General features: G+C 37.0%; 3 protein-coding genes across 4 annotated transcripts; 2 read left to right on the top strand and 1 right to left on the bottom strand.

Annotated features, from left to right (window-relative positions):
- Positions 1-1,164: 1,164 nt before the first annotated feature.
- LOC130711932 (receptor-like serine/threonine-protein kinase SD1-8) lies at positions 1,165-8,176 on the top strand. Its single transcript, XM_057561720.1, has 7 exons — positions 1,165-2,640; positions 5,774-5,926; positions 6,013-6,203; positions 6,675-6,885; positions 7,105-7,342; positions 7,430-7,580; positions 7,678-8,176. Exons 1-7 carry the CDS (start codon positions 1,341-1,343, stop codon positions 7,987-7,989), a joined length of 2,556 nt encoding a protein of 851 aa, XP_057417703.1. The 5' UTR covers positions 1,165-1,340; the 3' UTR covers positions 7,990-8,176.
- A 411-nt stretch (positions 8,177-8,587) lies between these two features.
- Positions 8,588-13,287, top strand: LOC130711934 (G-type lectin S-receptor-like serine/threonine-protein kinase RKS1). The gene is made up of 8 exons (XM_057561724.1): positions 8,588-8,932; positions 9,038-10,231; positions 10,333-10,458; positions 10,996-11,165; positions 11,298-11,508; positions 12,064-12,298; positions 12,390-12,540; positions 12,780-13,287. Exons 1-8 carry the CDS (start codon positions 8,881-8,883, stop codon positions 13,077-13,079), a joined length of 2,439 nt encoding a protein of 812 aa, XP_057417707.1. The 5' UTR covers positions 8,588-8,880; the 3' UTR covers positions 13,080-13,287.
- Positions 13,288-13,462: 175 nt separating this feature from the next.
- On the bottom strand, positions 13,463-21,497 carry LOC130711933 (G-type lectin S-receptor-like serine/threonine-protein kinase RKS1). 2 transcript variants are annotated; one of them, XM_057561722.1, is made up of 8 exons: positions 21,218-21,497; positions 20,979-21,048; positions 15,849-15,977; positions 15,595-15,773; positions 14,984-15,194; positions 14,637-14,874; positions 14,180-14,330; positions 13,463-14,090 (listed from the first exon to the last, which is right to left on the bottom strand). In XM_057561722.1, the coding sequence occupies exons 3-8, from the start codon at positions 15,931-15,933 to the stop codon at positions 13,782-13,784; spliced, it is 1,173 nt and encodes a 390-aa protein (XP_057417705.1). In that variant the 5' UTR covers positions 15,934-15,977; positions 20,979-21,048; positions 21,218-21,497; the 3' UTR covers positions 13,463-13,781. The 2 variants fall into 2 exon arrangements, with proteins under 2 accessions (XP_057417705.1, XP_057417704.1); XM_057561721.1 differs by lacking the exons at positions 20,979-21,048; positions 21,218-21,497 and adding an exon at positions 16,671-18,131.
- Positions 21,498-22,671: the final 1,174 nt, after the last annotated feature.

Here is a 22,671-nt window from a genome sequence, read left to right as displayed (position 1 = left end):
TATATCTTACTTCTCTCTCTTGTATTACTTTCTCTCCGGTGTGTGTAGTGTGAACTAAATATTTTGTGTCTTTTTATGCTATTTGATACTATAATAGATTTCCCAATTTTTCTTATTTTTTTTAATATTCCATATTTATTACTATTTTTATATAGAGATCCAATCAACTCATTCGAACCAACCCGAAGATCGTCGGATTGGGCTCGTTCAGGTCCAAATGTGAAAATTCGTAAAATCCAACCCAGCCCAACCCAAACAATTTTAATTGGTTCGAATCTTTATTAACCTCAAAATTCATCCAACCCAACCTAACCCAACCCATGTGTAGTCCTACTCTGAATGGTGTTATGGATAAGTATTATTGTCTTGAAAGTAGTATTAGGCTATTAGCAAAGCATTTAGGGATGGCAATGGGTCCAATACCCATTGGGTACCCGCAAAAAATACCCACAATGGGTAGGATAAAAACCCGCTAGTTGGGTATGAGGTTGGGTATGAGTAAATACCCGCAAAAATTAATGGGTACGGATGCGGGTATGGGCACTATAGTACCCAACCCGCCCCATACCCGCACACATATTATACATATACATACACATAATTAGTAGTATATTTTAATAAACTTAAAATATAACTTCCTAACTTCTTTTAAAAAATACGTAAGTGAAGTCTTAATATTATATATACAGTTCATAATTATTCTCACTTATTTTTAAAATAAATTATTAACCGACAACTTAGGAGTTTATTAATAATCTAAATTTATAAATTTAAAGCTTCAACTCTCGCTTATTTTTTTATATAAAATTTATACATATTCCAATGATTTTACTTCTTAAACATTCGGATGATCGTTTGCATTTTTAATTTATGCTTTTTATTTTATAATAAAATTTATATTTTGATTTTTTAACGAAGAAAGTTAAATTTTCGCTAGCTAAATTGTGGGTAACGGGTACGGGTACGGGCATATAGGTACCCACAGGGTACGGGAAAAGACATTTGGGTTGTTACCCACGCGGGTATGGGGACGGGTACAGGTACTTTTTAAAAACGCGGGTATGGGGATAGGTATTATAGTACCCTACCCAAACCCTACCCATTACCCTCCCTAAAATTATTGCTCAAAAGGGGGAAATCCAGGGTAACCATGTAAAAAAGGGGCGCAAAAGACAGAATTGGAAAGAAAAAGAACCCTGCGAGGGATAGCACAAGCTAGACCACAAGACCAATAAAGTCTACATGGAAATCAATGTCTTTGATGTTAAGAATCCTGAATCCTCGTCTAGTACTAGAATTATACTCTTTCTTTCTTTCTTTGATCAAAGCACTTTTGAAACATGAGAGGACTCCATTTCTTCTTTTTCTGCTTCTCCACCTCACTCACCTTTTTCTCCGCCACCATTACCACCACTTCAACAACCTCTTCTTCTGATACCTTAACACCAACCCAATCCCTCACTCTAAACCAAACCTTGTTATCCTCAAACCAAATCTTCCAGCTCGGTTTCTTTCCCACCTCTGACTCCACCTGGTACCTTGGAATCTGGTACACCACCATTGATGACAACAAAAGAACTGTAGTCTGGGTAGCAAACAGAGACACCCCACTTCAAAATTCAGCTGGATTCCTCAAAATCACCGACACCGGAAACCTTGTTGTCCTCGAAAACAAGTCCCAGAAACCTGTCTGGTCTTCCTTAAATCAAACAACCGCCGCCACCACCACCAGCCCTGTAATTCTTCAGCTTCTGGATTCAGGGAATTTGGTTCTGAAAGATCCTAACAAAATTCTATGGCAGAGCTTCGATTATCCTACCGACACCTTGTTACCAGGAATGAAACTGGGGTGGAACTTTGACACGGGGAAGGAAACACACATAACCTCGTGGAAGAACACAGATCAAGACCCTTCAATCGGTGACATTTCATTCAAGTTTGAACCCCATGGCTACCCAGAAATCTTCCTCTGGAGAAAAAACAAGAGAGTTTACAGAAGTGGACCATGGAATGGTGAGAGATTCAGTGGGGTACCTGAGATGCAAAAAATTACAAATTCAATTAAGTTCAATTTTTTCATGGATGAGCATGAGGTTTACTACATGTTCTCAATTGAGAAGAAATCGTTGCTTTCGCGATTATCCGTGAACTCAATTGGGGAGCTTCAACGCTTGACATGGATAGAGAGCTCACATATTTGGAGTAAATTCTGGTATGCACCGAAAGATCAATGTGATAACTACAGAGAGTGCGGTCCTTATGGTCTTTGTGACGCGAATTCTTCGCCGGTTTGCAAGTGTGTGAAGGGGTTCTGGCCTAAGGATCAGCAGGCGTGGAATTTGCGAGACGGGTCTGATGGATGCGTGAGGAGAACTGATTTGGAATGTGGGAGTGATAAGTTTCTGCATTTGGAGAATGTGAAGTTGCCGGAGACGAGTAGGGTGTTTGTGAATAGGAGCATGGGGATTGTGGAGTGTAGAGAGTTGTGCTTGAGGAATTGTTCTTGTACTGGTTATGCTAATTTGGAGATCACTAATGGAGGAAGTGGTTGTGTGATTTGGGTTGGGGAGCTTGTAGATATAAGGCAGTATCCTGAGGGTGGGCAAGATCTCTATGTCAGATTAGCAGCTTCTGATGTAGGTATGTTGTTTCTTCTATACCTTATCATGTGTTTAAATGAATGTTTGCATTCTGGGTTTGATTTTCTGATTGATTTTGGTATGGAAAATAGGCTTGAGAATTAGTAGGCATATGCATTTAGCTGAATTGATTTGGAAAAACTTGTTTTTCTTTTTAAAATCAAAGAGCTAATGGGTTACGGTTGCCGTTGTGAAATTGCTGAGTAATGCTCTTGATGATGCGGCTGCAATTGCGATCATGATACAATTACCGGTACTAAAATGGTCTTGATATTGCGGCCGCAATTGTGATTGGAACTCCAATTTAAACTATGAAACTAATGTTTTAGTCACTTGGGAAGAATATTCCAAGTGGTAAAGTGAGCATGACTAGGAAACAAGATTGAATTATGAAACTAATTAGACATGCTGAACTCATCTTTTCTGGGTTCAAGTATATATAAGCATGTAGAGCTATAGCTCCATAGCACTATTTCTTGATCATGTTTATTTCAGTGCATTTGTCTATGATTTTAAAATGAGGCTGCATTACTGTGATTGTGGGTAATGTGAATGATGCGATTTGCAGTTACAGCCTCCCTCCTCTCAAATCTCATTTTTCTTTCATCATGAGCTCACTTCCATTAATAAATCCCACAACCATCTGAAATATCATGTAAATCTACCATTATCATAAAAATAAAAATAAAAATAAAAATAAAAGAATTTGTATGAAAGATGAAAATTAACTTAGTCTATAGACTGGTGTGGTTGTTGCATCTGTTGTGTTGCGCGTCACGTTGTAGTGATGTTCAAAACACATTTTTGTGACCGAGTGATGTTCAAAACACATTGCGATCGCGTCACGTGATGTTGTCCACAATGTTAAACTATGCATCTCATCAAATTTGGCATTTATCTATTGTTATAGTTGAATTCAGTGCTTGTTTGAAAACTCTTCATAATCAATTTTAGGGTAAAGTTTTTTGTGAATACTTTTAGAATCAATTCTTGATTAAAATAAGTTGATTCAATTATCGGATTATAACTTCCCCAAAGAAAATATCTTTTTGTTAAGTCATATGATGTGGGTGAAAATGTGAAAAATGTTCAAGTGAACAAACTTTCAAGTTGCAGGAACTCTTTTTAATATTCTATGAGAAAAGCTATTATTGAAAAGAAAACATACATAACATATATTGTATAAAAAGTTATCCAAGGAAGCTAATTATTGAGATAATTGGTTTTGGATTTTGGAATGTAATGAGTTGGAAACTTGGGATTGTTTTCTTCTTCCTTGGGGCCTTGGTGGTTAGTGGTTACTGGTCAGGGTCTTTTTCCCTGTAATGGGGACACATGCAGAGGTGTTGAATATGAGGCCAACGCAATGAAATGCAATTAGAAGAAGATCATTCCAATGGCGACAAAGCCAAAACAAGTGTTGCTTTATCCACAGGCTGCTGCAGCTGCCCTCGTGCTATTCAATGTTTCCGGTCCCATTGCTTTAAAAAATATTGTGAATTTGGCTTCCCCTATTTTTCCACCTTATATTCAAACATTTCTTTAATCAAGAAAGAAATACTCAATTTTTTTTCCTCTTTCCACTATTTTCATTTACTTTCACCTTTCTCTCCCATCTCATTACATATTTTTTTCTTTATTTGTCGGGTAAACATTTTCTCGGGACCATATATTACTCACAGTCCATCACAGAGGTACTTACAAATCACTCATCTATATAACCTCAAACATTTGTAGTAAAATGCAACCTTGTGAAGGGAATGACGTGTTCTTAACAAGTGAGAGCATTATAGGGTACTAAACAGCAATTTTCAATAAACTATTACTACTTCCATAGTGAAAAATTATTCAATTCATTAAAAAACAACGTCTACACAACCTTCTCTTCTCATCTCACATAGTACCCATATGAACTACCTTCCAAACGTTAGAGTGACGGCAAGTCGGCAACTAACTCAGAAATGTAGCTGTTTGTTGGCGAGAAAAACATGCGCTCAAATTGCATGAATAATTGACCAAAAAAAAAAAATTGCATGAATCCAATGTCCCCCTGATTTGTTGCGTGAGTTATTGGGATTCAAGAAATTCATTAAGGTTTTGTGGGCCCACTTTATGGGGTTTTGTGTATAGGAATAGGACGGTGATGTGGGCCCTATTATTTTAATTTTCGGCTCTGAATTGGTGGGTTGTGGGACAATCTTTTTGACAATCGCTTTTTCAATGAAATCACTTTTGATTTATAAGTTATCTGAACTAAATTAAATAATGGATTCTATTCTATTTAGTTATAATGCTTTGATTGAATAATATTTATGCTTTAAATAATATATACTGTCAATATTATATAGAAATCCAATTATATTTTACCATTATTTTTTTTAAGTTTTTATTTTAATTAAAAAATGTACACTCTCAATACATAATTATTAAACTCTAATATTTACAACACTTTCAAAAAGATTAATCACTTTCACAAAAATATTAATTATGTGACTACTCCTAGTAAATGCATGCATAGTATGAATGTATGATCCTATTGGAAATGGACAAAAAGAAAAAAGAGTTTAATTAAGGAGGAAAATTAATTGTTTGAATCATCTTCCCGCGGACAATGGAATTAGAAAGGATAGAAATTTGGTAAATAAAAATGGAGCCCACAACCTTCTTTTGTGGTACCCAAAGGGGATATTTTTTTTTCCATTTCGGTGGGATTATATTCCCTCACAAAAAGTTGCATGCTTTTGAATTCATTAAATATCATTAAAGGACAAAATCTTTATCCCCTTTTTCTTTCTTAACCTTTTTGTGATTAATATTTTAGTAGAAAAATCCAAGATTAAAATATATTGCTACTTTGAGATATGATCCCCTTTATTGCGGACATTCTATCAATGTATACTTGTACATGTGAAAAACAATGTTGACACTTTTTTAATTGAGCTTATTGGTTTCTTTTTAATGGATAAAAGTGTGAAATTCCTTTATGTCTACACTAATTTATGCATATGCAAATGTTCAATCATCAATTACTTTGTACTTGCACATCTTAATGCTAAGAAGTTGTTTCTTTTAAGTTTTAACTACTAAACCAAATGAAAAGTGAGTTTCTAAACTAAATAAACTGTCTCTCTCAGATGACACAGTGTTTGGAGGTGGGACTCACAAGGCTTTAAGAATCATAATAATTGGAGGGGCAGCTTTGATGCTTTTGGTTTCTGGTATGATCTGTTTCTTATGGAAGAAGAGGAAATTGCAATGTATATTGAAAGGGAAAAAGGAACAAAGAGGTAATGCAAGTAATGTCCTACATATGAATGTGTTTATGCAACTGTGCAGTATGATGAAATTATTTTGCTTGTTATCCCAAAACCAGGTTTTTCTGAGAGAAGTCAGGATTTGCTAATGCCTGAGGTGGTGTTTTCAAGTAATAGAGAGCAGACTGGTGAAAGGAACATGGAAGACATAGAAATGCCATTGTTTGATTTTAATACCATAACAATTGCTACAGACAATTTCTCTGAAGAAAATAAACTTGGACAAGGAGGCTTTGGCAGTGTTTACAAAGTAAGTAGTTATTAGATCAAGACGTTCTATTTCCAAATGATGTCTCAATTTTCTGTCCAACCAATGAAATTTTTCCATATTAATTAAGAAAGAATGAGTGGGATAGAACAGACTACTGAAATTAATCCTCTGTCACCAGTTAGTATTGTCCCCTTTCTCGTCGCATTAATCATATTGTGTCATGAAATCACTCATGTAAGGTTATAGTTCTCAACTCATGACTACATGACACTATTTGATTTCAACGCATTGTTTACAGATCATACAGAAAATCTTCATCTAGGGCAGAACTTGGTCATTTTTAGTTACAATGTTACAATTTTTTATTGGTCGGACAGGAAATTAAGACACTATTTTAGATAGATGATTTCAACCTCTTGTTTTTTTGTAGTTTCCACCACATAAAAAAAATCCTTAAAAATCACTTATTATCCACTTAAATATAATAGGAACAACTGTGGTTATTACCAGGGCAGATTGAAGGAAGGTCATGATATTGCTGTGAAGAGATTGTCACAAACTTCTGGGCAAGGTGTGGAAGAATTTAAAAATGAGGTCAAATTAATTGTTAAACTTCAACATCGAAATCTCGTTCGGCTACTTGGTTGCAGCATTGAGAGGGATGAGAAGCTGCTAGTGTATGAGTACATGGAGAATAGAAGCCTTGATTCCATTTTGTTTGGTGAGTTCTACATCATGTTTTCATCTTTCATTATGTATGGCTCATTCAGGCTTTGTGCATGTTTGGAAACCCTTCCAGAATTAATTTTTAAGCCAGAATCGATTATAGGGTGAAACTTCTGTGATTAGCATCTGTATTTCATAATTGATTCTGGTAAAAGAAAAGTTGATTCCGACATTTTAATGTGTATCCAAATGCTTGGTATTTATGATTATCCAGATAAGGCAAAAAGATCCTTATTGGACTGGCAAAGGCGTTTCAACATTATATGTGGAATAGCTAAAGGACTTCTTTATCTACACCAAGATTCCAGACTTAAGATCATCCATAGAGATCTTAAGGCAAGCAACATTTTACTTGACAAAGAGATGAACCCAAAGATATCAGACTTTGGGATGGCTAGAATTTTTAGTTCTGATCAGACTGAAGCAAATACAATGAGAGTTGTTGGAACATAGTAAGTACCAATTTAAACACACTAATATTCTCAAAAGAACCAAATTTAGTGATATATTGTGTTTATGAGTATTCTTCTTTTGTGCAGTGGCTACATGTCCCCTGAATATGCAATGGATGGGAACTTCTCAGTGAAATCTGATGCTTTTAGTTTTGGGGTTCTTGTGCTGGAGATTGTAAGTGGAAAGAAGAACAGAGGATTCTATTATGCAAACAAAGAATTAAATCTTCTAGGACATGTATGTGGAAGAGCTACTTTTATTAACATGTTACTTAGTTATATTGTTATCTTGATCTTTCTTGTTAACAGATAAAATAATTATGCTTTTTTTATAGGCATGGAAGCTGTGGAATGAAGGAAATGCATTAGAACTGATTGATTCTTCCATTGACAAATCATATTCACCATCTGAAGTTCTTAGATGCATACAAGTTGGGTTGTTATGTGTACAAGAGCGAGCAGAAGATAGGCCAACAATGTCTTCAGTGGTTTTGATGCTGAGCAGTGAAACTGCAACAATGCAACAGCCCATGAACCCTGGGTTTTGCCTTGGAAGGAATCCTGTTGAAACTGATTCTTCTACAAGTAAACAAGATGAATCATGCACAGTGAACCATGTCACTGTTACAATGGTAGATGCCAGATAGTGCAAGATGTGAGGCATTATCTAGCATGCCAGTATATTTTCTATAGGTTTAAAAAATTCTGTAAATTTTCAATCATATGATAGTTGAAACAAACATATTTGAGATCTAGTATGATCTTGTTTTTGTTAATATGTTAGAGGTGCCTCCATTAAATTATTCTATATAGTTCAAGATACTTTCTTTTTCATTTTTTGTCAGATTTAAATATTCTTCACGAGATTCGATCTTATTCGTGCCAGTAACATTCATATTCTGAGCCTAGTTTCACGTGGGTCTCTCTTCTCTCCACTTTATTAACACTTACATTAAAGTGTGAATAAAACTTAATTCTTCTAAGCCTAGTTTCGTGTGGGTCTCTCTTGCTCGTTAAGTCAAGTGACTTCTACATGTATTCCGAGTTAGGTACATGTATGGAAAAGCAGCTTTTTTTTTACAAGTTCATGCTAGTTAATCATTGACTACACATACTTCATACATAGCAACTGTTCTTCAATTTTTTATTTCCCCACTTACGTGAGATGCTAATGTTCCATCATATAAAAATATATATATGAAAGCAGCCATCCAAAGACCAGGAACACTTACGTGAGAATAAGAGTGGGTGTGTGCAAATTCTATTAGTCCTCAGCCCAGGTGAAAGTCCTGTGTGTGAGAGAGACTATTAGTATTAGAATATTTGGATCAGCTTCTCGTTACTCAGAAGCAATTATGACACTCAGAAGCTACTCACATAAACTTTTTCACATAATTGATTTTGGCTTTAGAATAAATTCCAAACATGGGCTGTGTATTGAAGAGCAAAACTAGTGTCATTTGAGTGTGTGAACACACATGCCCCCATATTGTTTGCTATTTTGCCTCCATGAAAGAGGGACATGAAAGAGGAACTCCATGCACTCTGCTAAAAATCCTCTCTGCCTTGTCATGTGCCAAACTCACAAAAGTAAGTTACATAATACCAGTTTGCTTGTTAACTACTTGATTCTAATCCTCAGCTTCTCATTATGCTCTTGTTCTGACACCATATCTAATGACAAACCAATCAAAGATGGTGAGCTTCTTGTTTCTAAAGATAAAACCTTTGCTCTTGGATTCTTCAGCCCAGGCAAGTCCTCATCCCGCTACGTCGGAATCTGGTTCAACAATTTACCTGAGAAAACAGTTGTTTGGGTTGCAAACAGAGATAATCCTATCAATGACACCACTGGGGTTCTCTCAATCAACCCAGATGGAAATCTAGTCCTCCACAACAACTTTAGCACCATTCCCATTTGGTCTACCAATGTTAATTCAGGTTCAGCTAACAGCAGCACCAATGTTATAGCTCAGCTCTCAGATATAGCAAACCTTGTCCTGATTCTGAACACCACCAAAACTATCATCTGGCAAAGCTTTGATCATCCTACAGACACCATGCTTCCATATCTAAAGGTTGGTTTTGATAGAAGAACTAACAAGAGCTTGTTCCTCCAATCATGGAAAACAGATGATGACCCTGGAAGAGGTGCTTTTACATTGAAATTCAGCACCAGTGGGAAACCTCAGTTGTTTGTTTACAGACATAACTTTCCTTGGTGGCGCGGTGGATCATGGAACGGGGAATTATTGATGGGTATACCCAACATGAAACGAGACATGGCCACTTTTAATGTGTCTTTTATAGAAGATGATAACCATGTAGAACTGTCATATAACATGTTTGATAAGTCCCTCATCACAAGGATAGTAGTTCAGCAATCAGGTTTCTTTCAAACATTCACTTGGGATAATCAAAAGAGTCAATGGAACCGGTACTGGTCAGAACCAACAGATCAATGTGATAACTATGGAACCTGTGGATCAAACAGTAACTGTGACCCTTTGAACTTTGAGGAGTTTCAGTGTAGTTGTCTACCTGGATTTGAGCCCAAATTCCCGCGTGAATGGTATGAGAATAGAGATGGCTCAGGAGGGTGTGTGAGGAAGCAAGGTGCAGCATCTGTTTGTGATGATGGAGAAGGGTTTGTCAAAGTTGAAGGCTTGAAGGTTCCTGATACATCTGTGGCAATTGAAAAAAAGGGTTTGAGTTTGGAAGAGTGTGAGCAGGAATGCTTGAGAAACTGCTCTTGTGAAGCCTATGCAGTTGCTGATGTGAGGAATGGTGGAAGTGGATGCTTGGCATGGCATGGGAATTTAATGGACACGCAGAAACTAAGCGATCAAGGCCAAGATTTATTCGTACGCGTTGATGCAGTAGAACTAGGTACTTAGCCCTTCTCCCACTGTTTTTCTTTCTGAATTTGACACCGCATAGATCTTATAGGATTCGTTTTAAACCTCTTTGGACTTGTTTCTTCTTATCAGCCAATTACTACAAAAAAAGTAAAGGGGTGCTTGGTAAAAAGAGGATCATTGCAATCCTGGTAGCTTCTGTACTTGCAATTTTCCTTCTGGCCAGTGTGTATTACCTGTGGAAGATAAAAGGCAAAGGTATGTGTGATTTACTTCATATTTTCATTATTATTTGCAGTCTGTCTTGAAAAGGGTTCTAAATAGCCCTTACTATAGGTGAAAACTGCAGCAACTATGCCTAGTATGTAAGAGTAATAGTCTATCTATCAGTTTCTCTGGATTCACATTTTCTTGTAGTATTCAACTATTATATGGACTGTGTAGTGTGTACTAATATCATATTTACACCATCTTAGTTCCTAGGCACATCAACATGCATAACACTAATTTATATTGAAATGTTTGTTAAAGCAAAAGAACAAGGAACGTTACCCCCATGAGGAAAACAACAAAAGTCAGAACTCCCTTTCCCTTATTTCATGTAGAAACAGTCATTTGTAGTAACAATCAAATGAAGTCAGAATTTATTGATGTAGAAAGAGTCATTCGTATATTTTTTGACTCCAAGTGACTGCTTTTCTTTCCCTTGTTCTAATGTGTTCTCATTTTTCGAAGAAAAAAAGGTTCAAAATTGTGATTTGCTTGAAATTAATCTCATGGAATTTGTAATTTCAGATAAAGTGATGCGATACTTAAACCAAAGTTCCCCTCAAGAAGAGAACGATGTTCAGAGCAACACACAACCAAATCTTCCCTTTTTCAGCTTTAAAATGATAATGGCAGCCACAGGAAATTTCAGCCATCAGAATAAGCTTGGGCAAGGTGGATTTGGCTCTGTCTATAAGGTAAACAGATACTCTACATTGAAAAATTGTTTTGAGATGTGAGAACATTTATTTATCTTTCTTTCAATAGCATTGAGGAAAAAAGATGCAAAAGCAGTTAAATATACAGCTTAAGAGTTATATATATTTCAGGGCCAATTAATTAATGGACAAGAGATAGCTGTGAAAAGATTGTCCGAAAATTCAGGTCAAGGGACAGAAGAGTTTAAAAATGAAGTGACACTACTTGTTAAACTCCAACATAGAAACCTGGTGAGGTTGCTCGGTTGTTGCTGTGAAAAAGAAGAAAGGATGCTAGTTTATGAATACCTACCAAACGAAAGCTTGGACTTCTTCATTTTTGGTATGCCTTTCTCTGTTTACTAGTTGTCTCTCCAGCCTGAACAAATTTTCAGTTAGATTAGCATAAATCATAGTTGTTTTTTTTCAATCTGACATATTAGCGTAATTAATAGTAACTAAATTGAGGAGGGAAATTTTGAAAAGGCTTCTTCCCCAATTTGTTACAAAATTGAATGAGAGACATATTGAGGGGAAGAAACTTCAATATTTGATGAGTCAGATATATGCTTTGCCTTACTGTTTCCTCGCCTTTTATTGGCCATAGCAGCTACATGATCATAACAACTTCAAACAGAATGTGAAATACCATTGAAATTGAACACCAGATGTTGAAAAAGTGAGACTTTTTCACCAGTCCATTACAAAGCTTTACACAATCCATTGCATAGATCACCTGATTAAAACCTATATGAATCCCCTTCTACCTTTCTCCATCTTAGAGCTTCTAACTTAATTCCTATTACCACATATTTGAGCAATTCCTATTAAAGATTCAAAATGCAATTGATGTTACTCATGGTGTTCAGTTTCAAGAAATTTCAACTGTCCATTTCAGGTAAAAACCAAAGGCCATTGGATTGGGATAAGTGTTTTGAAATTATTATTGGGATTGCCCGAGGTGTTCTATATCTTCACCAAGATTCAAGGCTGAAAATAATTCACAGAGATCTAAAAGCCAGCAATGTTCTCCTTGATGGTGCAATGAATCCCAAAATCTCGGATTTTGGCATGGCTAGAATATTTGGAGAAGATCAAATTCAAGAAAGAACAAAAAGAGTGGTTGGAACATAGTATGTGTTATGTTATACACTTTCAATCACCAACATTAGAGAAATTGATCTGTATTATTACCATTTCTCTAATCATTTTGAATAATTGCAGTGGATATATGTCACCAGAATATGCAATGGAAGGAAGATATTCAACAAAATCTGATGTCTTCAGTTATGGGGTCTTACTATTGGAGATTATTGCTGGCAAGAGGAACACAGATAATGATCCTGGAAGAGCCTCTCCAAACTTAATTGGATATGTAAGTTGAACAAGGAAAAACAAGAGCTAGACTTAATAATGAGATACAAGTGAGATGCATTGTATTATCAAATTAGGAATATAGGGTAACTTGTATTACTTTCCTAATTACATATAAAATATATTTCTTAATCTGAGTAGATATATGGTTTCTCTTATACCAAGAATCTTCTAAACTTAACATTGGCCACCAAATTATTGGTGTATTACTCATTTAAAGATTGTGTTATGCATTTGTAGGTGTGGATGCTTTGGACAGAAGGAAGGGCCTTGGATATAGTTGATTCAACACTAGGCCAGTCTTATCCTCCTGATGTAGTTCTGAGGTGCATCCAAATTGGACTCTTGTGTGTGCAAGAAAATGCTGTCAACAGACCATCCATGTTAGAAGTTGTTTTCATGCTAGGAAATGAAACACCTCTTCGGGGACCCCAAAAGCCAGCATTTCTATTCAATGGCAACCGAGATTCGCAAGAGTCATCATCAGGAGGAGGATCTTCAGTAAATGAAATAACAGTAACTACAATCGATGCTCGGTAGAACTTACGTTACCTCAAGTATGTAGCCGGTACATACTTTTTCATTAAATGTGAGTTTGGTAGCACATTTGCATAGGCTCCGGCTCTGCAATTGGTTAGCATGCTTGAGAAACACGTGTATATTTATATATAAGTACAGCATTCTCATGCATCATAGAATCAGTTTGCAGCACTGTGGTATTCTAAGGTATATATTTGAGTTTTGTGTGTGGCATGGAAGCTTTTGGATTGAAGGTTATGAGGAAATAGTGAGCCATTCTGTTATTACAGTTAGTAACTGTAATTTTGAAATGTAAAATGAAAAAAAAAAAGAGAAAAAAATTATGTAACAGTAATAGAAACTATGATTATTTGGGTTTTGCTATTTGTGCTTACACAAAAATATACTTAGAATAGTGTTGCTATTAATTTACAGAAAGAAGTACCAACAAGATGTTGGGAGGGACTATTCCGGTTTCCCAAACAGGTTTAATTACACTCGTCAAAGACCAAAAGAAATTTACATAAAGAAGTCAAATGCTGGTATTAGCCTTAGCCTTACTCCCTAATAACCCCTGATTTTACATTGCTATTTTAAATTGGATAATATGTAGGTTATCATAGACAACATTTTGGCAAACCTAAGTGTTGTTCAATTCACAACACACTAGAATCATACAATAGCATACAAAGCTTCGTCACACAATTCCAAGAGCCTTGGCTTTCAGCGAGCTTCAATCCTAGTCATACTCATCTCATTAACTGAGTAATTAATTCCTTCACTGGTTGAAGCATCTGAACTCGCATAATTCGATTTCTTGAAAATAAATGCTGGCTGTTTTGGAGTAGGAAGAGTTGAATCATTGTCCAACATGGAAACAACTCTTGACATAGAAGGCCTATCTCCAGCATGATCCTGCACACATAACAGCCCAATTTGGATGCATCTTAGGACTAAATGGTCAGAGCATGACTCTCCCAATGATGGATCAACAATCTCCAAGGCTCTTCCTTCTCTCCATAGATCCCATATCTACATTAATTAAGTTACTTGATTAATTAGGCTATTAAAGGATATATTTAAACTAGAGTGTAGTTTCTCATATACATATTGATACTCACATGTCCAACTAAATTTGTGGTTGTAATATCTTCATATTGACCACTGTTCTTTCTTCCTGTAACAATCTCTAGAAGTAAGACTCCAAAGCTGTATACATCTGACTTGATTGAAAATTGTCCTTCCATGGCATATTCTGGTGACATGTAGCCACTACAAGAGCAAAAACATAATTTAAATCACTAAAAATCTTATTTCTAGTGATCAACTATAGTTAGGAGATAAGGGTTTCAAGGAGTGAAGTATTACTACTTGCTATATTCTATTAAAATAACTTTTGAATTAGTGTCTGATTGCATGTTTGAATCAATTCTAGCATCCAGAAGCTACTCACATAAGCTTCTTCCCATGATTGATTTTAGCTTTAGAATCAATTGTAGAAGGATTTCCAAACATGCACTGATTCCAAGTAACATAATGCAAGGAAACTAAGACATGTTTGCATATTCGAGTACTTACTAGGTTCCAACAACACGATTTGTGTTTGCTTCAATTTGATCTCCACCAAATATTCTAGCCATGCCAAAATCTGCAATTTTGGGGTCCAATGCAGAGTCCAGCAAGACATTGCTGGCCTTCAGGTCTCTATGAATGATTCTTAATCGTGAATCTTGATGAAGGTACAAGATCCCTCTAGCAACCCCACAGATGATGTCAAATCTTTTTTCCCAGTCTAGCAGTGACCTTTTAGCTTCATCTGCACCAAAACAATTCAAGTTTTCATGAGTGAAACATGTTGGCCCAATTGTTCTGTAACTTGATGCATGAAAATGTCACTATAAATGGTTAGGAAAAACTAGACATACCAAAAATGAAAAAATCCAAGCTTTTGTTAGGCAAATACTCATAGATCAACATCTTCTCCTCTCCTTCAATGGAGCAACCTAAGATCCTCACAAGATTTCTGTGTTGGAGCTTTGAAATCAAAACAACCTCATTTTTAAACTCTTCTATGCCTTGTCCAGAATTCTTTGCCAGTCTCTTCACTGCTATTTCCTTTCCATTACTCAGTACACCCTGAACATATCATCCAAATTAAACTTCTTATAACAGTTTGCCTTATTGCAAAACAAATTATTTGCTTGCATGTAACCAAAAAAAATATTTGCTTGCAAATTCTGTAACTAGTGCTACTTGCTTTGAATTATAAATATAGGAAAACTCTACGGTGGACCATGTTAAAAACCGGTACAACCATGGACTGTGTTTTTACGACTAGTATTTAGTACATGTTATGTGCAATATGTTCCTTGTGTTAAAATTAATTTGTAGAGAATCTCTTTTAACTTGTGAACCAGATTTTTTTTTATGAATTGCAGACAAAACAAAATTTTGGAGATGACATCAGTACAATGCCTTTAAACCGGTGCTCAATGTTATTCAATTTGGAACTTGTTAAAGAAGAATGTTTACATACCTTGTAAACAGCACCAAAACCACCTTGACCAAGCTTGTTAGAGAAATTGTCTGTTGCTGCAGCTATGGTGCTAAGATCAAAGAATGGTAAATCTGTATTTTGTGTAGTGTCAAATTCTTGGTGATTGGGAGAGTCCTCAAAGCTAAGACGAAACGAAAACTTGCGGTTTCTTTTTCTCCCTATCATCAAACAATTGAACAAGTTAATGGAGTTAAGAATCCCAACACGATAAGTTTGAGAAGAGTTTGGCATACCTTGTTTCCTGGCCTTTACAAACCAATACACTAATGTGCCCAAAAATAATAACAAGGAAATTGCAACAGCTAAAACTGCAATCATCCACTTCTTGCCAAGAGCACCATACGGCTTTTTTGCATATCTAGCTGCAAAGTGCAAATGCTAAGATAAAATTTATTTTTGATAAATGAAATATAGTTCAAAAATTAAAGGTTAAACAAGACTTGTTCCAAAAAAAAAAAGTTAAACAAGGCAAGTTCCATATCTAAATAAAGAAAAAGTGTCTATTATGAATTGCAAATGAACATGAACGAAAAAAATGTATAAATTTTGCCTCAGAAGTAATTAACACTGACCCTCATTCTTCTTTTTTGAACCAAACCCTCATTGTTATCCAAATATAGAGGTGGTCTATCAAGTAAAAATAACTTCCTCTCATCCCCTCACTCGTCCAGTCAACTAATATAAATATAAAGTATATAAGTTTTAAATTTTAGTTATGTTTGCGGTCGCGGTTAACCTTGACATTGCAAAATTATAAACAAATGCGGGTAATGTGACTGCAAGTGCAATCGTTACACCAATATCAGTGTTCAAAACTCGTTAGATTTAATTGCGACCCAATTTAAAACCATGATCAAATGTTAAGACAGTTATGACCTCGTGTGTTTGGTTTTAGTTGAAAACCACGTTCAATGCACTAAAAGATGAGAACATGCATTATAAGTCATAACACGCGAAACATAAAAGGAACTTTAGACCTCCGTTGGGTTTTAGTTAGTTTCAACTTAAAACCAAACATATATGTTTTCCTTGTGAATAAGAAAGAAGGAGAGTACCTAATTCAAGTGCATCCACACGAACATACAAATCCTCTCCCCCATTCGTATACGTCCTCGTGTCCTCCATACCTCCATGCCAAGTAAGGCACCCACTCTGTGAGCTCTCATTCGCAGTCGTGTATGCCGCACACGAACAATCCCCTAAACACTTCTCTTTGCACTCTCTCAACCTCATCCCCTCCTCCACACGCGCCTTCGAAGTGTCCGGAACCTTCACACGCTCCACCTTCACAAACCCCTCCCCGCTCCGGCACGTTGACACGTTCCCCTTCCTCACGCACCCACCCGACCCATCTCTGAGGTACCATTCACGCGGGAACCTGGGTTCGAACCCGGGCAAACACTCACACTCAAACCGCTCTGCATTGTACGGGTCGCAGTTCGCGTTCGCCCCGCACTGCCTGAACCCGTCGCACTCCTCCTTCGGCCCAAACCAAATTTGGAACCACCTGTTCTCGTGCGCCTGCCACGTCAGCCTCCGCACGTGGCCAGTTTCTTCCAACACCATCCTCGTCAGCACCGTGGGGTCCTTCACTCCGTACATTATCGTTACCTCATCTTTGTCATCGATGAATTCAACGGTGAAGATGAAGCTCGGTGTCATCTCCGGTACCCCACTCCATCTCAAACCCGTCCACGACCCGACCCGCCATATAGGGATCCCGTTCTTATTCAGGTACAATTGTGGGGACCCCGCCGGGTCGATTTTATATGTCACGTTTCCGGATCCCGGGTCGGCCGGAGACTTCCACGATCTCAAGAACCGGTTCAGACCGGTTGTACGGTTCAGCCCGAGTTTCATGAACGGAAGCAGAGTGTTACCAGGGTAATCAAAACTCTGCCATAAAACATTACCGTTTCCATTGAACAAAACCAAGTTCCCTGTGTCTAGAAGCTTAGCTGAAGAAGCGTTAAATGAGGTGGAAACATTGGTTGACCAAACCGGGTTCACGTTTCTGTTCTTGATGGTGGCGGCGTGGAGTACGAGGTTTCCATTTTGGACGGAGAGAACACCAGAAGTGTCGTTGTTCTTCAGGGGAGTGTCTCTGTTTGCGACCCACACAACGGTTTGTTCTGAGATTTTGTTGTACCATATCCCAACATACCGGCTTCTTGAATCATCTCGCGGGCTGAAGAAACCGAGCACGAAGGTTCCTCTGTCGTCGGAGACCAAAACGTCGCCGTCTTTGATGGGTCGGTTTGAGGTTATAATGCTGTCGAGTGAGTGGCACGAAGGGGAGAAGAACAACAGCAAGAGCAGAAAAGATGGACCCAGAAGTTCTTTTGAGGAAAGTAACTTCATTGTGTCGTGCTTAGTTGTTGTGAATGTGAATTGGCATTTTGTGAAAATTTCTAAGTATGTGTAGAAACATTGAATGGACAAGTTTTGGGCCCTGTTATTTATGAAGGTGCTGAAAATTTTGGGTGATTATTGATGTACATGCATGAGTTGTTAACTTGATTTGTGGTTAGATCGTGCAAGTAAACTAGTAGAGGGAGTGTGATTGAGACGCACAACTATAAATTGAATGATTGGTGGTTGCTTGGCATTAAGTTCTCAGATTTCTCATGTGGCTATGCAGGGAACAGATAGACTGATAAGGTAACCAATGGCATTATGGATGGCAGTGTTAGAACAGAATCCATATCTAACTTGATTATTCACGGATAGTTCTGCTGACTTGTCTAAATAAGTACGATGATTACTTTGTCAATGCGAGACTAGACTAGTATCATGTAGATAATGGTGATCACAGCATAGCATGTCATGACAAAGTAAGATCTAGAATATGTAGTAACAATATAGCTGGGGACTAAGGAAGTAAGGATGAATTTACTCCTTAGAAGATGTAACCTCACTTATAGTCTTATAGATACGGGTTCACTAAAAAAATGTTATTTGGGTAAATAGCCAAGTTCGTCCAAGTGTCCACCGCCTTCAATTTCGTCCCTAAACTTAAAAAATGACGCCCGTAGTCCCTGAAAATGGCAAATCTCCCTCATCAGAGGTCCTTGGTTAAAAAAAAGTCACGTCCGTTAACGGAACCGTGACATGGCTTTTTTTTTAAAATAAATCCATAGCTCATGTGGAAATAAAAAACGTTGTGGATGTTTGGGAAGGGTTCAATTTAGTCCTTTCAGCCCTTTATATGATGATGAACCCTAAAATCCCAAATTTCCCTAATTCTCATAACCCTAACCTTCCAAGCTTTCTTCGTCATTTCCTCTGAATTCTCCTTCCCTCTCTGTCGCAATTGAACACACAATGAGTGGGAGCTCCAAGTCGCGAATTCAACCGAACAATTGCAGGAATTACAGTGGTTCTTCAAGCTCTCGTGTGAATGTTGTTGGGTTGAAGAAGAAGGTGAAGTGGTTTCAAATGGACAGAACCCTAACAACAATGATGAAGAAGTGAGTCTGTTGAAGGAAATTTTGTTGCAGAATCAGACCTTGTTGCAGGAGGAAGTGGTGATGAAGGAGATTATGCAGAAGAAGAATGAGTTTTTGGTTGAAGAGATTAGGATCACGCAGGGAATTATGCTGAAAAACAATGACACTCATATGCAACAAATTCACTTCATGAAATCATGTGTCATATTCATGGGATTTGCTGTGTTGTTTATGGTGTTTTTGAAACTGTTTGTGTAGAATGAGTGACCCTAGGGGAGAGGGGGGAGGGAAGCAGTTTGTAATCATGTATGGTTTATCTGTATTAGTCTATTGAACCCTATCAATGAATTTAAATTTCTATCACAGTATCTCTATCAATGAATTTAAATTTCTATCACAGTATCTCTACCAATGAATTTTAATTTCTCAACATACATAAACAATGTCACGACCCAAAATCGTAAGCCGTGACCGGCGCACAGACTAACACCCTAGTCTGGCAAGCCTGTTTCTCACAAAATCATTTTCCAAACTATTTTCCAAAATTATACACGTTGCTTTATATTTTAAAATAATTCAACAAAACCTCCTTTATAATATCAACATTTCCAAAACAATAAACCTGTCAAATGGTTTTCATCATAACCAAAACTCCATGAAAACCAAAATTCCAATTTCATCACTAAAGTACAATTTCTTAAATGAAATAATAAATAACAATTCAGAATCAATCCACCTAAGACTCCCTATAGCTGCAGATAACTAGAATCAAATAGAAGACACCAATCGAGCCACCAACCAAAGGAGGCCTACCAATAAGATAATCGATTGATTTGAATCTGACACGAGCCAGCTACTTAGTTGCCTGAGAATCTGTGTGGAAAAATAATGAATGGGGTAAGTCACAAAGACTTAGTGAGCAGTCAACATCCACCATGAACAGGGAGGGGAAACATTAGAGGCACGAGTTTTTCACTTCCAGTTCAGTGTAAATAATATGCAATATTAATAAAATTGACGAGTCATTTCAAATAAGAGAGCATCAACTGCCAAGTTTATAAATAATCATTTCAATGAAACTGAATAAAAATCATGCCAATCATATGAAAGCATTTCAAAATCAGAAATATAATTAATAGGGTCACACATGTAGAACCATGAGGCGGTTCCATCTCGCTGATAGCCCTCTCCTCCTAAGGGATGGCCTATCCGATAGGGGCGGCTCCATCTAGCGGATAGCCCTTTCCTTTCCCAAGTCACATCGTGCCATCGGGGGAAGCTACATCTCGTTGATAGCCCTTTCCTCTTAAGGATTATCTTACCCAAGAGGCGGCTTCATCTAACGGATAGCCCTCTCCACCCGGAATCATGTCATATCTCATCAATCTCATCGGGGGAAGTTACATCTCGTTGATAGCCCTTTCCGTGCACTGGCGGCTCCATCTAACGGATAGCCCTCTCCTCCCGGAATCAAACTAGCTAGGTGCACCTAGGCCGTTACCTCCGCTAACGGCTACGGGGTTCTATCAAGGATCCCCAAAACCGTTTTCTCAAATCGTATCAAGTCTCATCACAGTTACAAAATTAGTTTTCCAATGCTCATCAAAGCTTTTCAAAATAACATTCTCAACATCAACTTTTCAATGCTCATCAAAGGTTTTCAATTCACAATCTCAATTTCACAAAAATTTCAACTTTAAACCAATGTAAATCTCTTGCTTTGCTCATATCAAGTTATCAAACATGCTCAAAATCAATTAAATAAAAACCACAGCTTCAAAGACGTCCCAGAATGATAATCAAACATATAAAAGTATGTTTCCCCAATTTAGATGAATAAGCAATACGATAAAATAGTTAAATCAGTTATAGGATCATTAAAAAAATATGTCATAGTAGATGAGAACCACTCACCGCTAAGGCGAATCAACTGAACCGCTCTCAACAACTCCACGCGAACGGAACGAACCACTAGCCGATAAATCTAAACACCAAAATTTAACTTAAAATCTTCAGCATTAATTACCTTATGTCATACTACCCGTGAGCACATACAAAATCCCCCATTATATACCCAAAACCCTAAAATAATCCTACTCAAATCCAACATATATTATAATAGCATTCTTTAAATCTATAAGTGATAGGTATACCTCAATAACATAATCGTGAAGGGGTGGGTACTCTTCTCATTCCTTAGCACAAACCCTATCTCCCAATTTCTTGTTAGAAACCTTTTCACATGGATACCCAAACTTCTCCTCATGAGCGTGTCTTTTTCATGGTGACAATTGGGGTTGTTTCTAGTGAAGAACAAAAAGAACATGTAGAAGGGAAGAAGAGTGTGCCGCTGGTTTTTATGCAGAGGCAAGGAAAAGAGATTTCGAGAGAGAGGATGAGGGACACAATATTGATAGTGGGTGTTGGGGGCTGCGAGGGTTTTCTTTTATGTTTGGTTACCTTAGTTTTTTTTTAACCACTGTTATTATTAAAGTTTTTTTTTTAAATTATATATCTATATATGTATTTTTCCTTTCCGCTCCCTATATTCCTTTCTTAAAAAAATAAACGGGTTGTTTCAATCTTCCCCCCTTAAAAAAAATTCGTCCTCGAATTTTGAAATTTGAACTAACGTGATGTTTCTAATAAGAGAATACTTCTCGTGCATGACTGCATCGGGTTTCCAAGTCATCTCTTTATCATATAATCCTTTCTAAAATACGTTCACTCACCAAATATTGTTAGAACATAGACTTTTTACTCCTGTACCAGTTATTGCTACTTGATGCTCCATATAAACGCTCATCTAGTTGTGCCCTCATGACAGCTAACATGAGAAGGAACATATAGGTATTTGTTAAGCATAGAAACATGAAATTGGGTGAACTCAAAAATGATCTGAGAAAACATCAATTGATAATCTACAAAACCACCCTCTCAAATATCTCAACCGATGCAATGAATCTTGAACTTAACTTTCCTTTCTTAACTAATAGTATCACTAATTTCATTGGAGAAATGCGTAAAAACACATGATCTCTAGCTACAACCTTTAGGTTGCCGCCTCCTACCAACATAGAACTTTTTCATACTTCTACTCCAACCAAACAATTGTGAACCAGCTTAACTTTCAACTTTCTCTGCTACATATTTGACAAGTTTTGGACCCACAAGTTTAGCTTCCTCATCTTCAAACCAACCTATTAGTGATCGCCTACCATACAAGGCCTTAAATGGTGTCATCTGAATACTAGATTGATAATAGTTATTATAGGAAAATTATAAAAAAAATAACTCTGATCTGAACTCCCTCCATGTTCTACAACACAAACTCAAAGTATATCCTCCAAGATCTTAATAGCCCTCACAAATCAGCCATCAGTTTAGGATAGAAAGTTGTACTAAGATTCAAATGAGTCTCTAAAACAACCTGGAAAGACTTCCAAAACTGTACAGTAAAATGAGCCCCTCACTATAAAATAATAGGGACAGGTACACTATGCAGAGAGATAATCTTCTCAAAGTAAGGCTTAGCATACTCTACTGTAATATAAGTCTTCATAGGTAACAAGTGTGCAGGCTTAGTCAATCTGTATATAATAACTTC

The sequence above is a fragment of the Lotus japonicus genome, chromosome 4, assembly GCF_012489685.1.
Source record: "Lotus japonicus ecotype B-129 chromosome 4, LjGifu_v1.2".
NCBI classification, from domain to species: Eukaryota; Viridiplantae; Streptophyta; class Magnoliopsida; order Fabales; family Fabaceae; genus Lotus; species Lotus japonicus.
This window is presented reverse-complemented; position numbering and strand designations above follow the sequence as displayed.

Bases quoted from the DNA above. Each gene is read 5' to 3' on its own strand.
- LOC130711932 (XM_057561720.1), top strand. From the start codon at position 1,341: ATGAGAGGACTCCATTTCTTCTTTTTCTGCTTCTCCACCTCACTCACC. The intron at 6,886-7,104 runs GTGAGTTCTACA...ATGATTATCCAG, and splicing joins CCTTGATTCCATTTTGTTTG to ATAAGGCAAAAAGATCCTTA. The intron at 7,581-7,677 runs GTATGTGGAAGA...CTTTTTTTATAG, and splicing joins AATTAAATCTTCTAGGACAT to GCATGGAAGCTGTGGAATGA.
- LOC130711934 (XM_057561724.1), top strand. From the start codon at position 8,881: ATGCACTCTGCTAAAAATCCTCTCTGCCTTGTCATGTGCCAAACTCAC. The intron at 8,933-9,037 runs GTAAGTTACATA...AACCAATCAAAG, and splicing joins CATGTGCCAAACTCACAAAA to ATGGTGAGCTTCTTGTTTCT. The intron at 10,232-10,332 runs GTACTTAGCCCT...TCTTCTTATCAG, and splicing joins CGTTGATGCAGTAGAACTAG to CCAATTACTACAAAAAAAGT.
- LOC130711933 (XM_057561721.1), bottom strand. From the start codon at position 17,976: ATGAAGTTACTTTCCTCAAAAGAACTTCTGGGTCCATCTTTTCTGCTC. The intron at 14,331-14,636 runs GTAAGTACTCGA...TTGCTCTTGTAG, and splicing joins AATCGTGTTGTTGGAACCTA to TGGCTACATGTCACCAGAAT. The intron at 14,091-14,179 runs GTGAGTATCAAT...TAATTAATGTAG, and splicing joins CCACAAATTTAGTTGGACAT to ATATGGGATCTATGGAGAGA.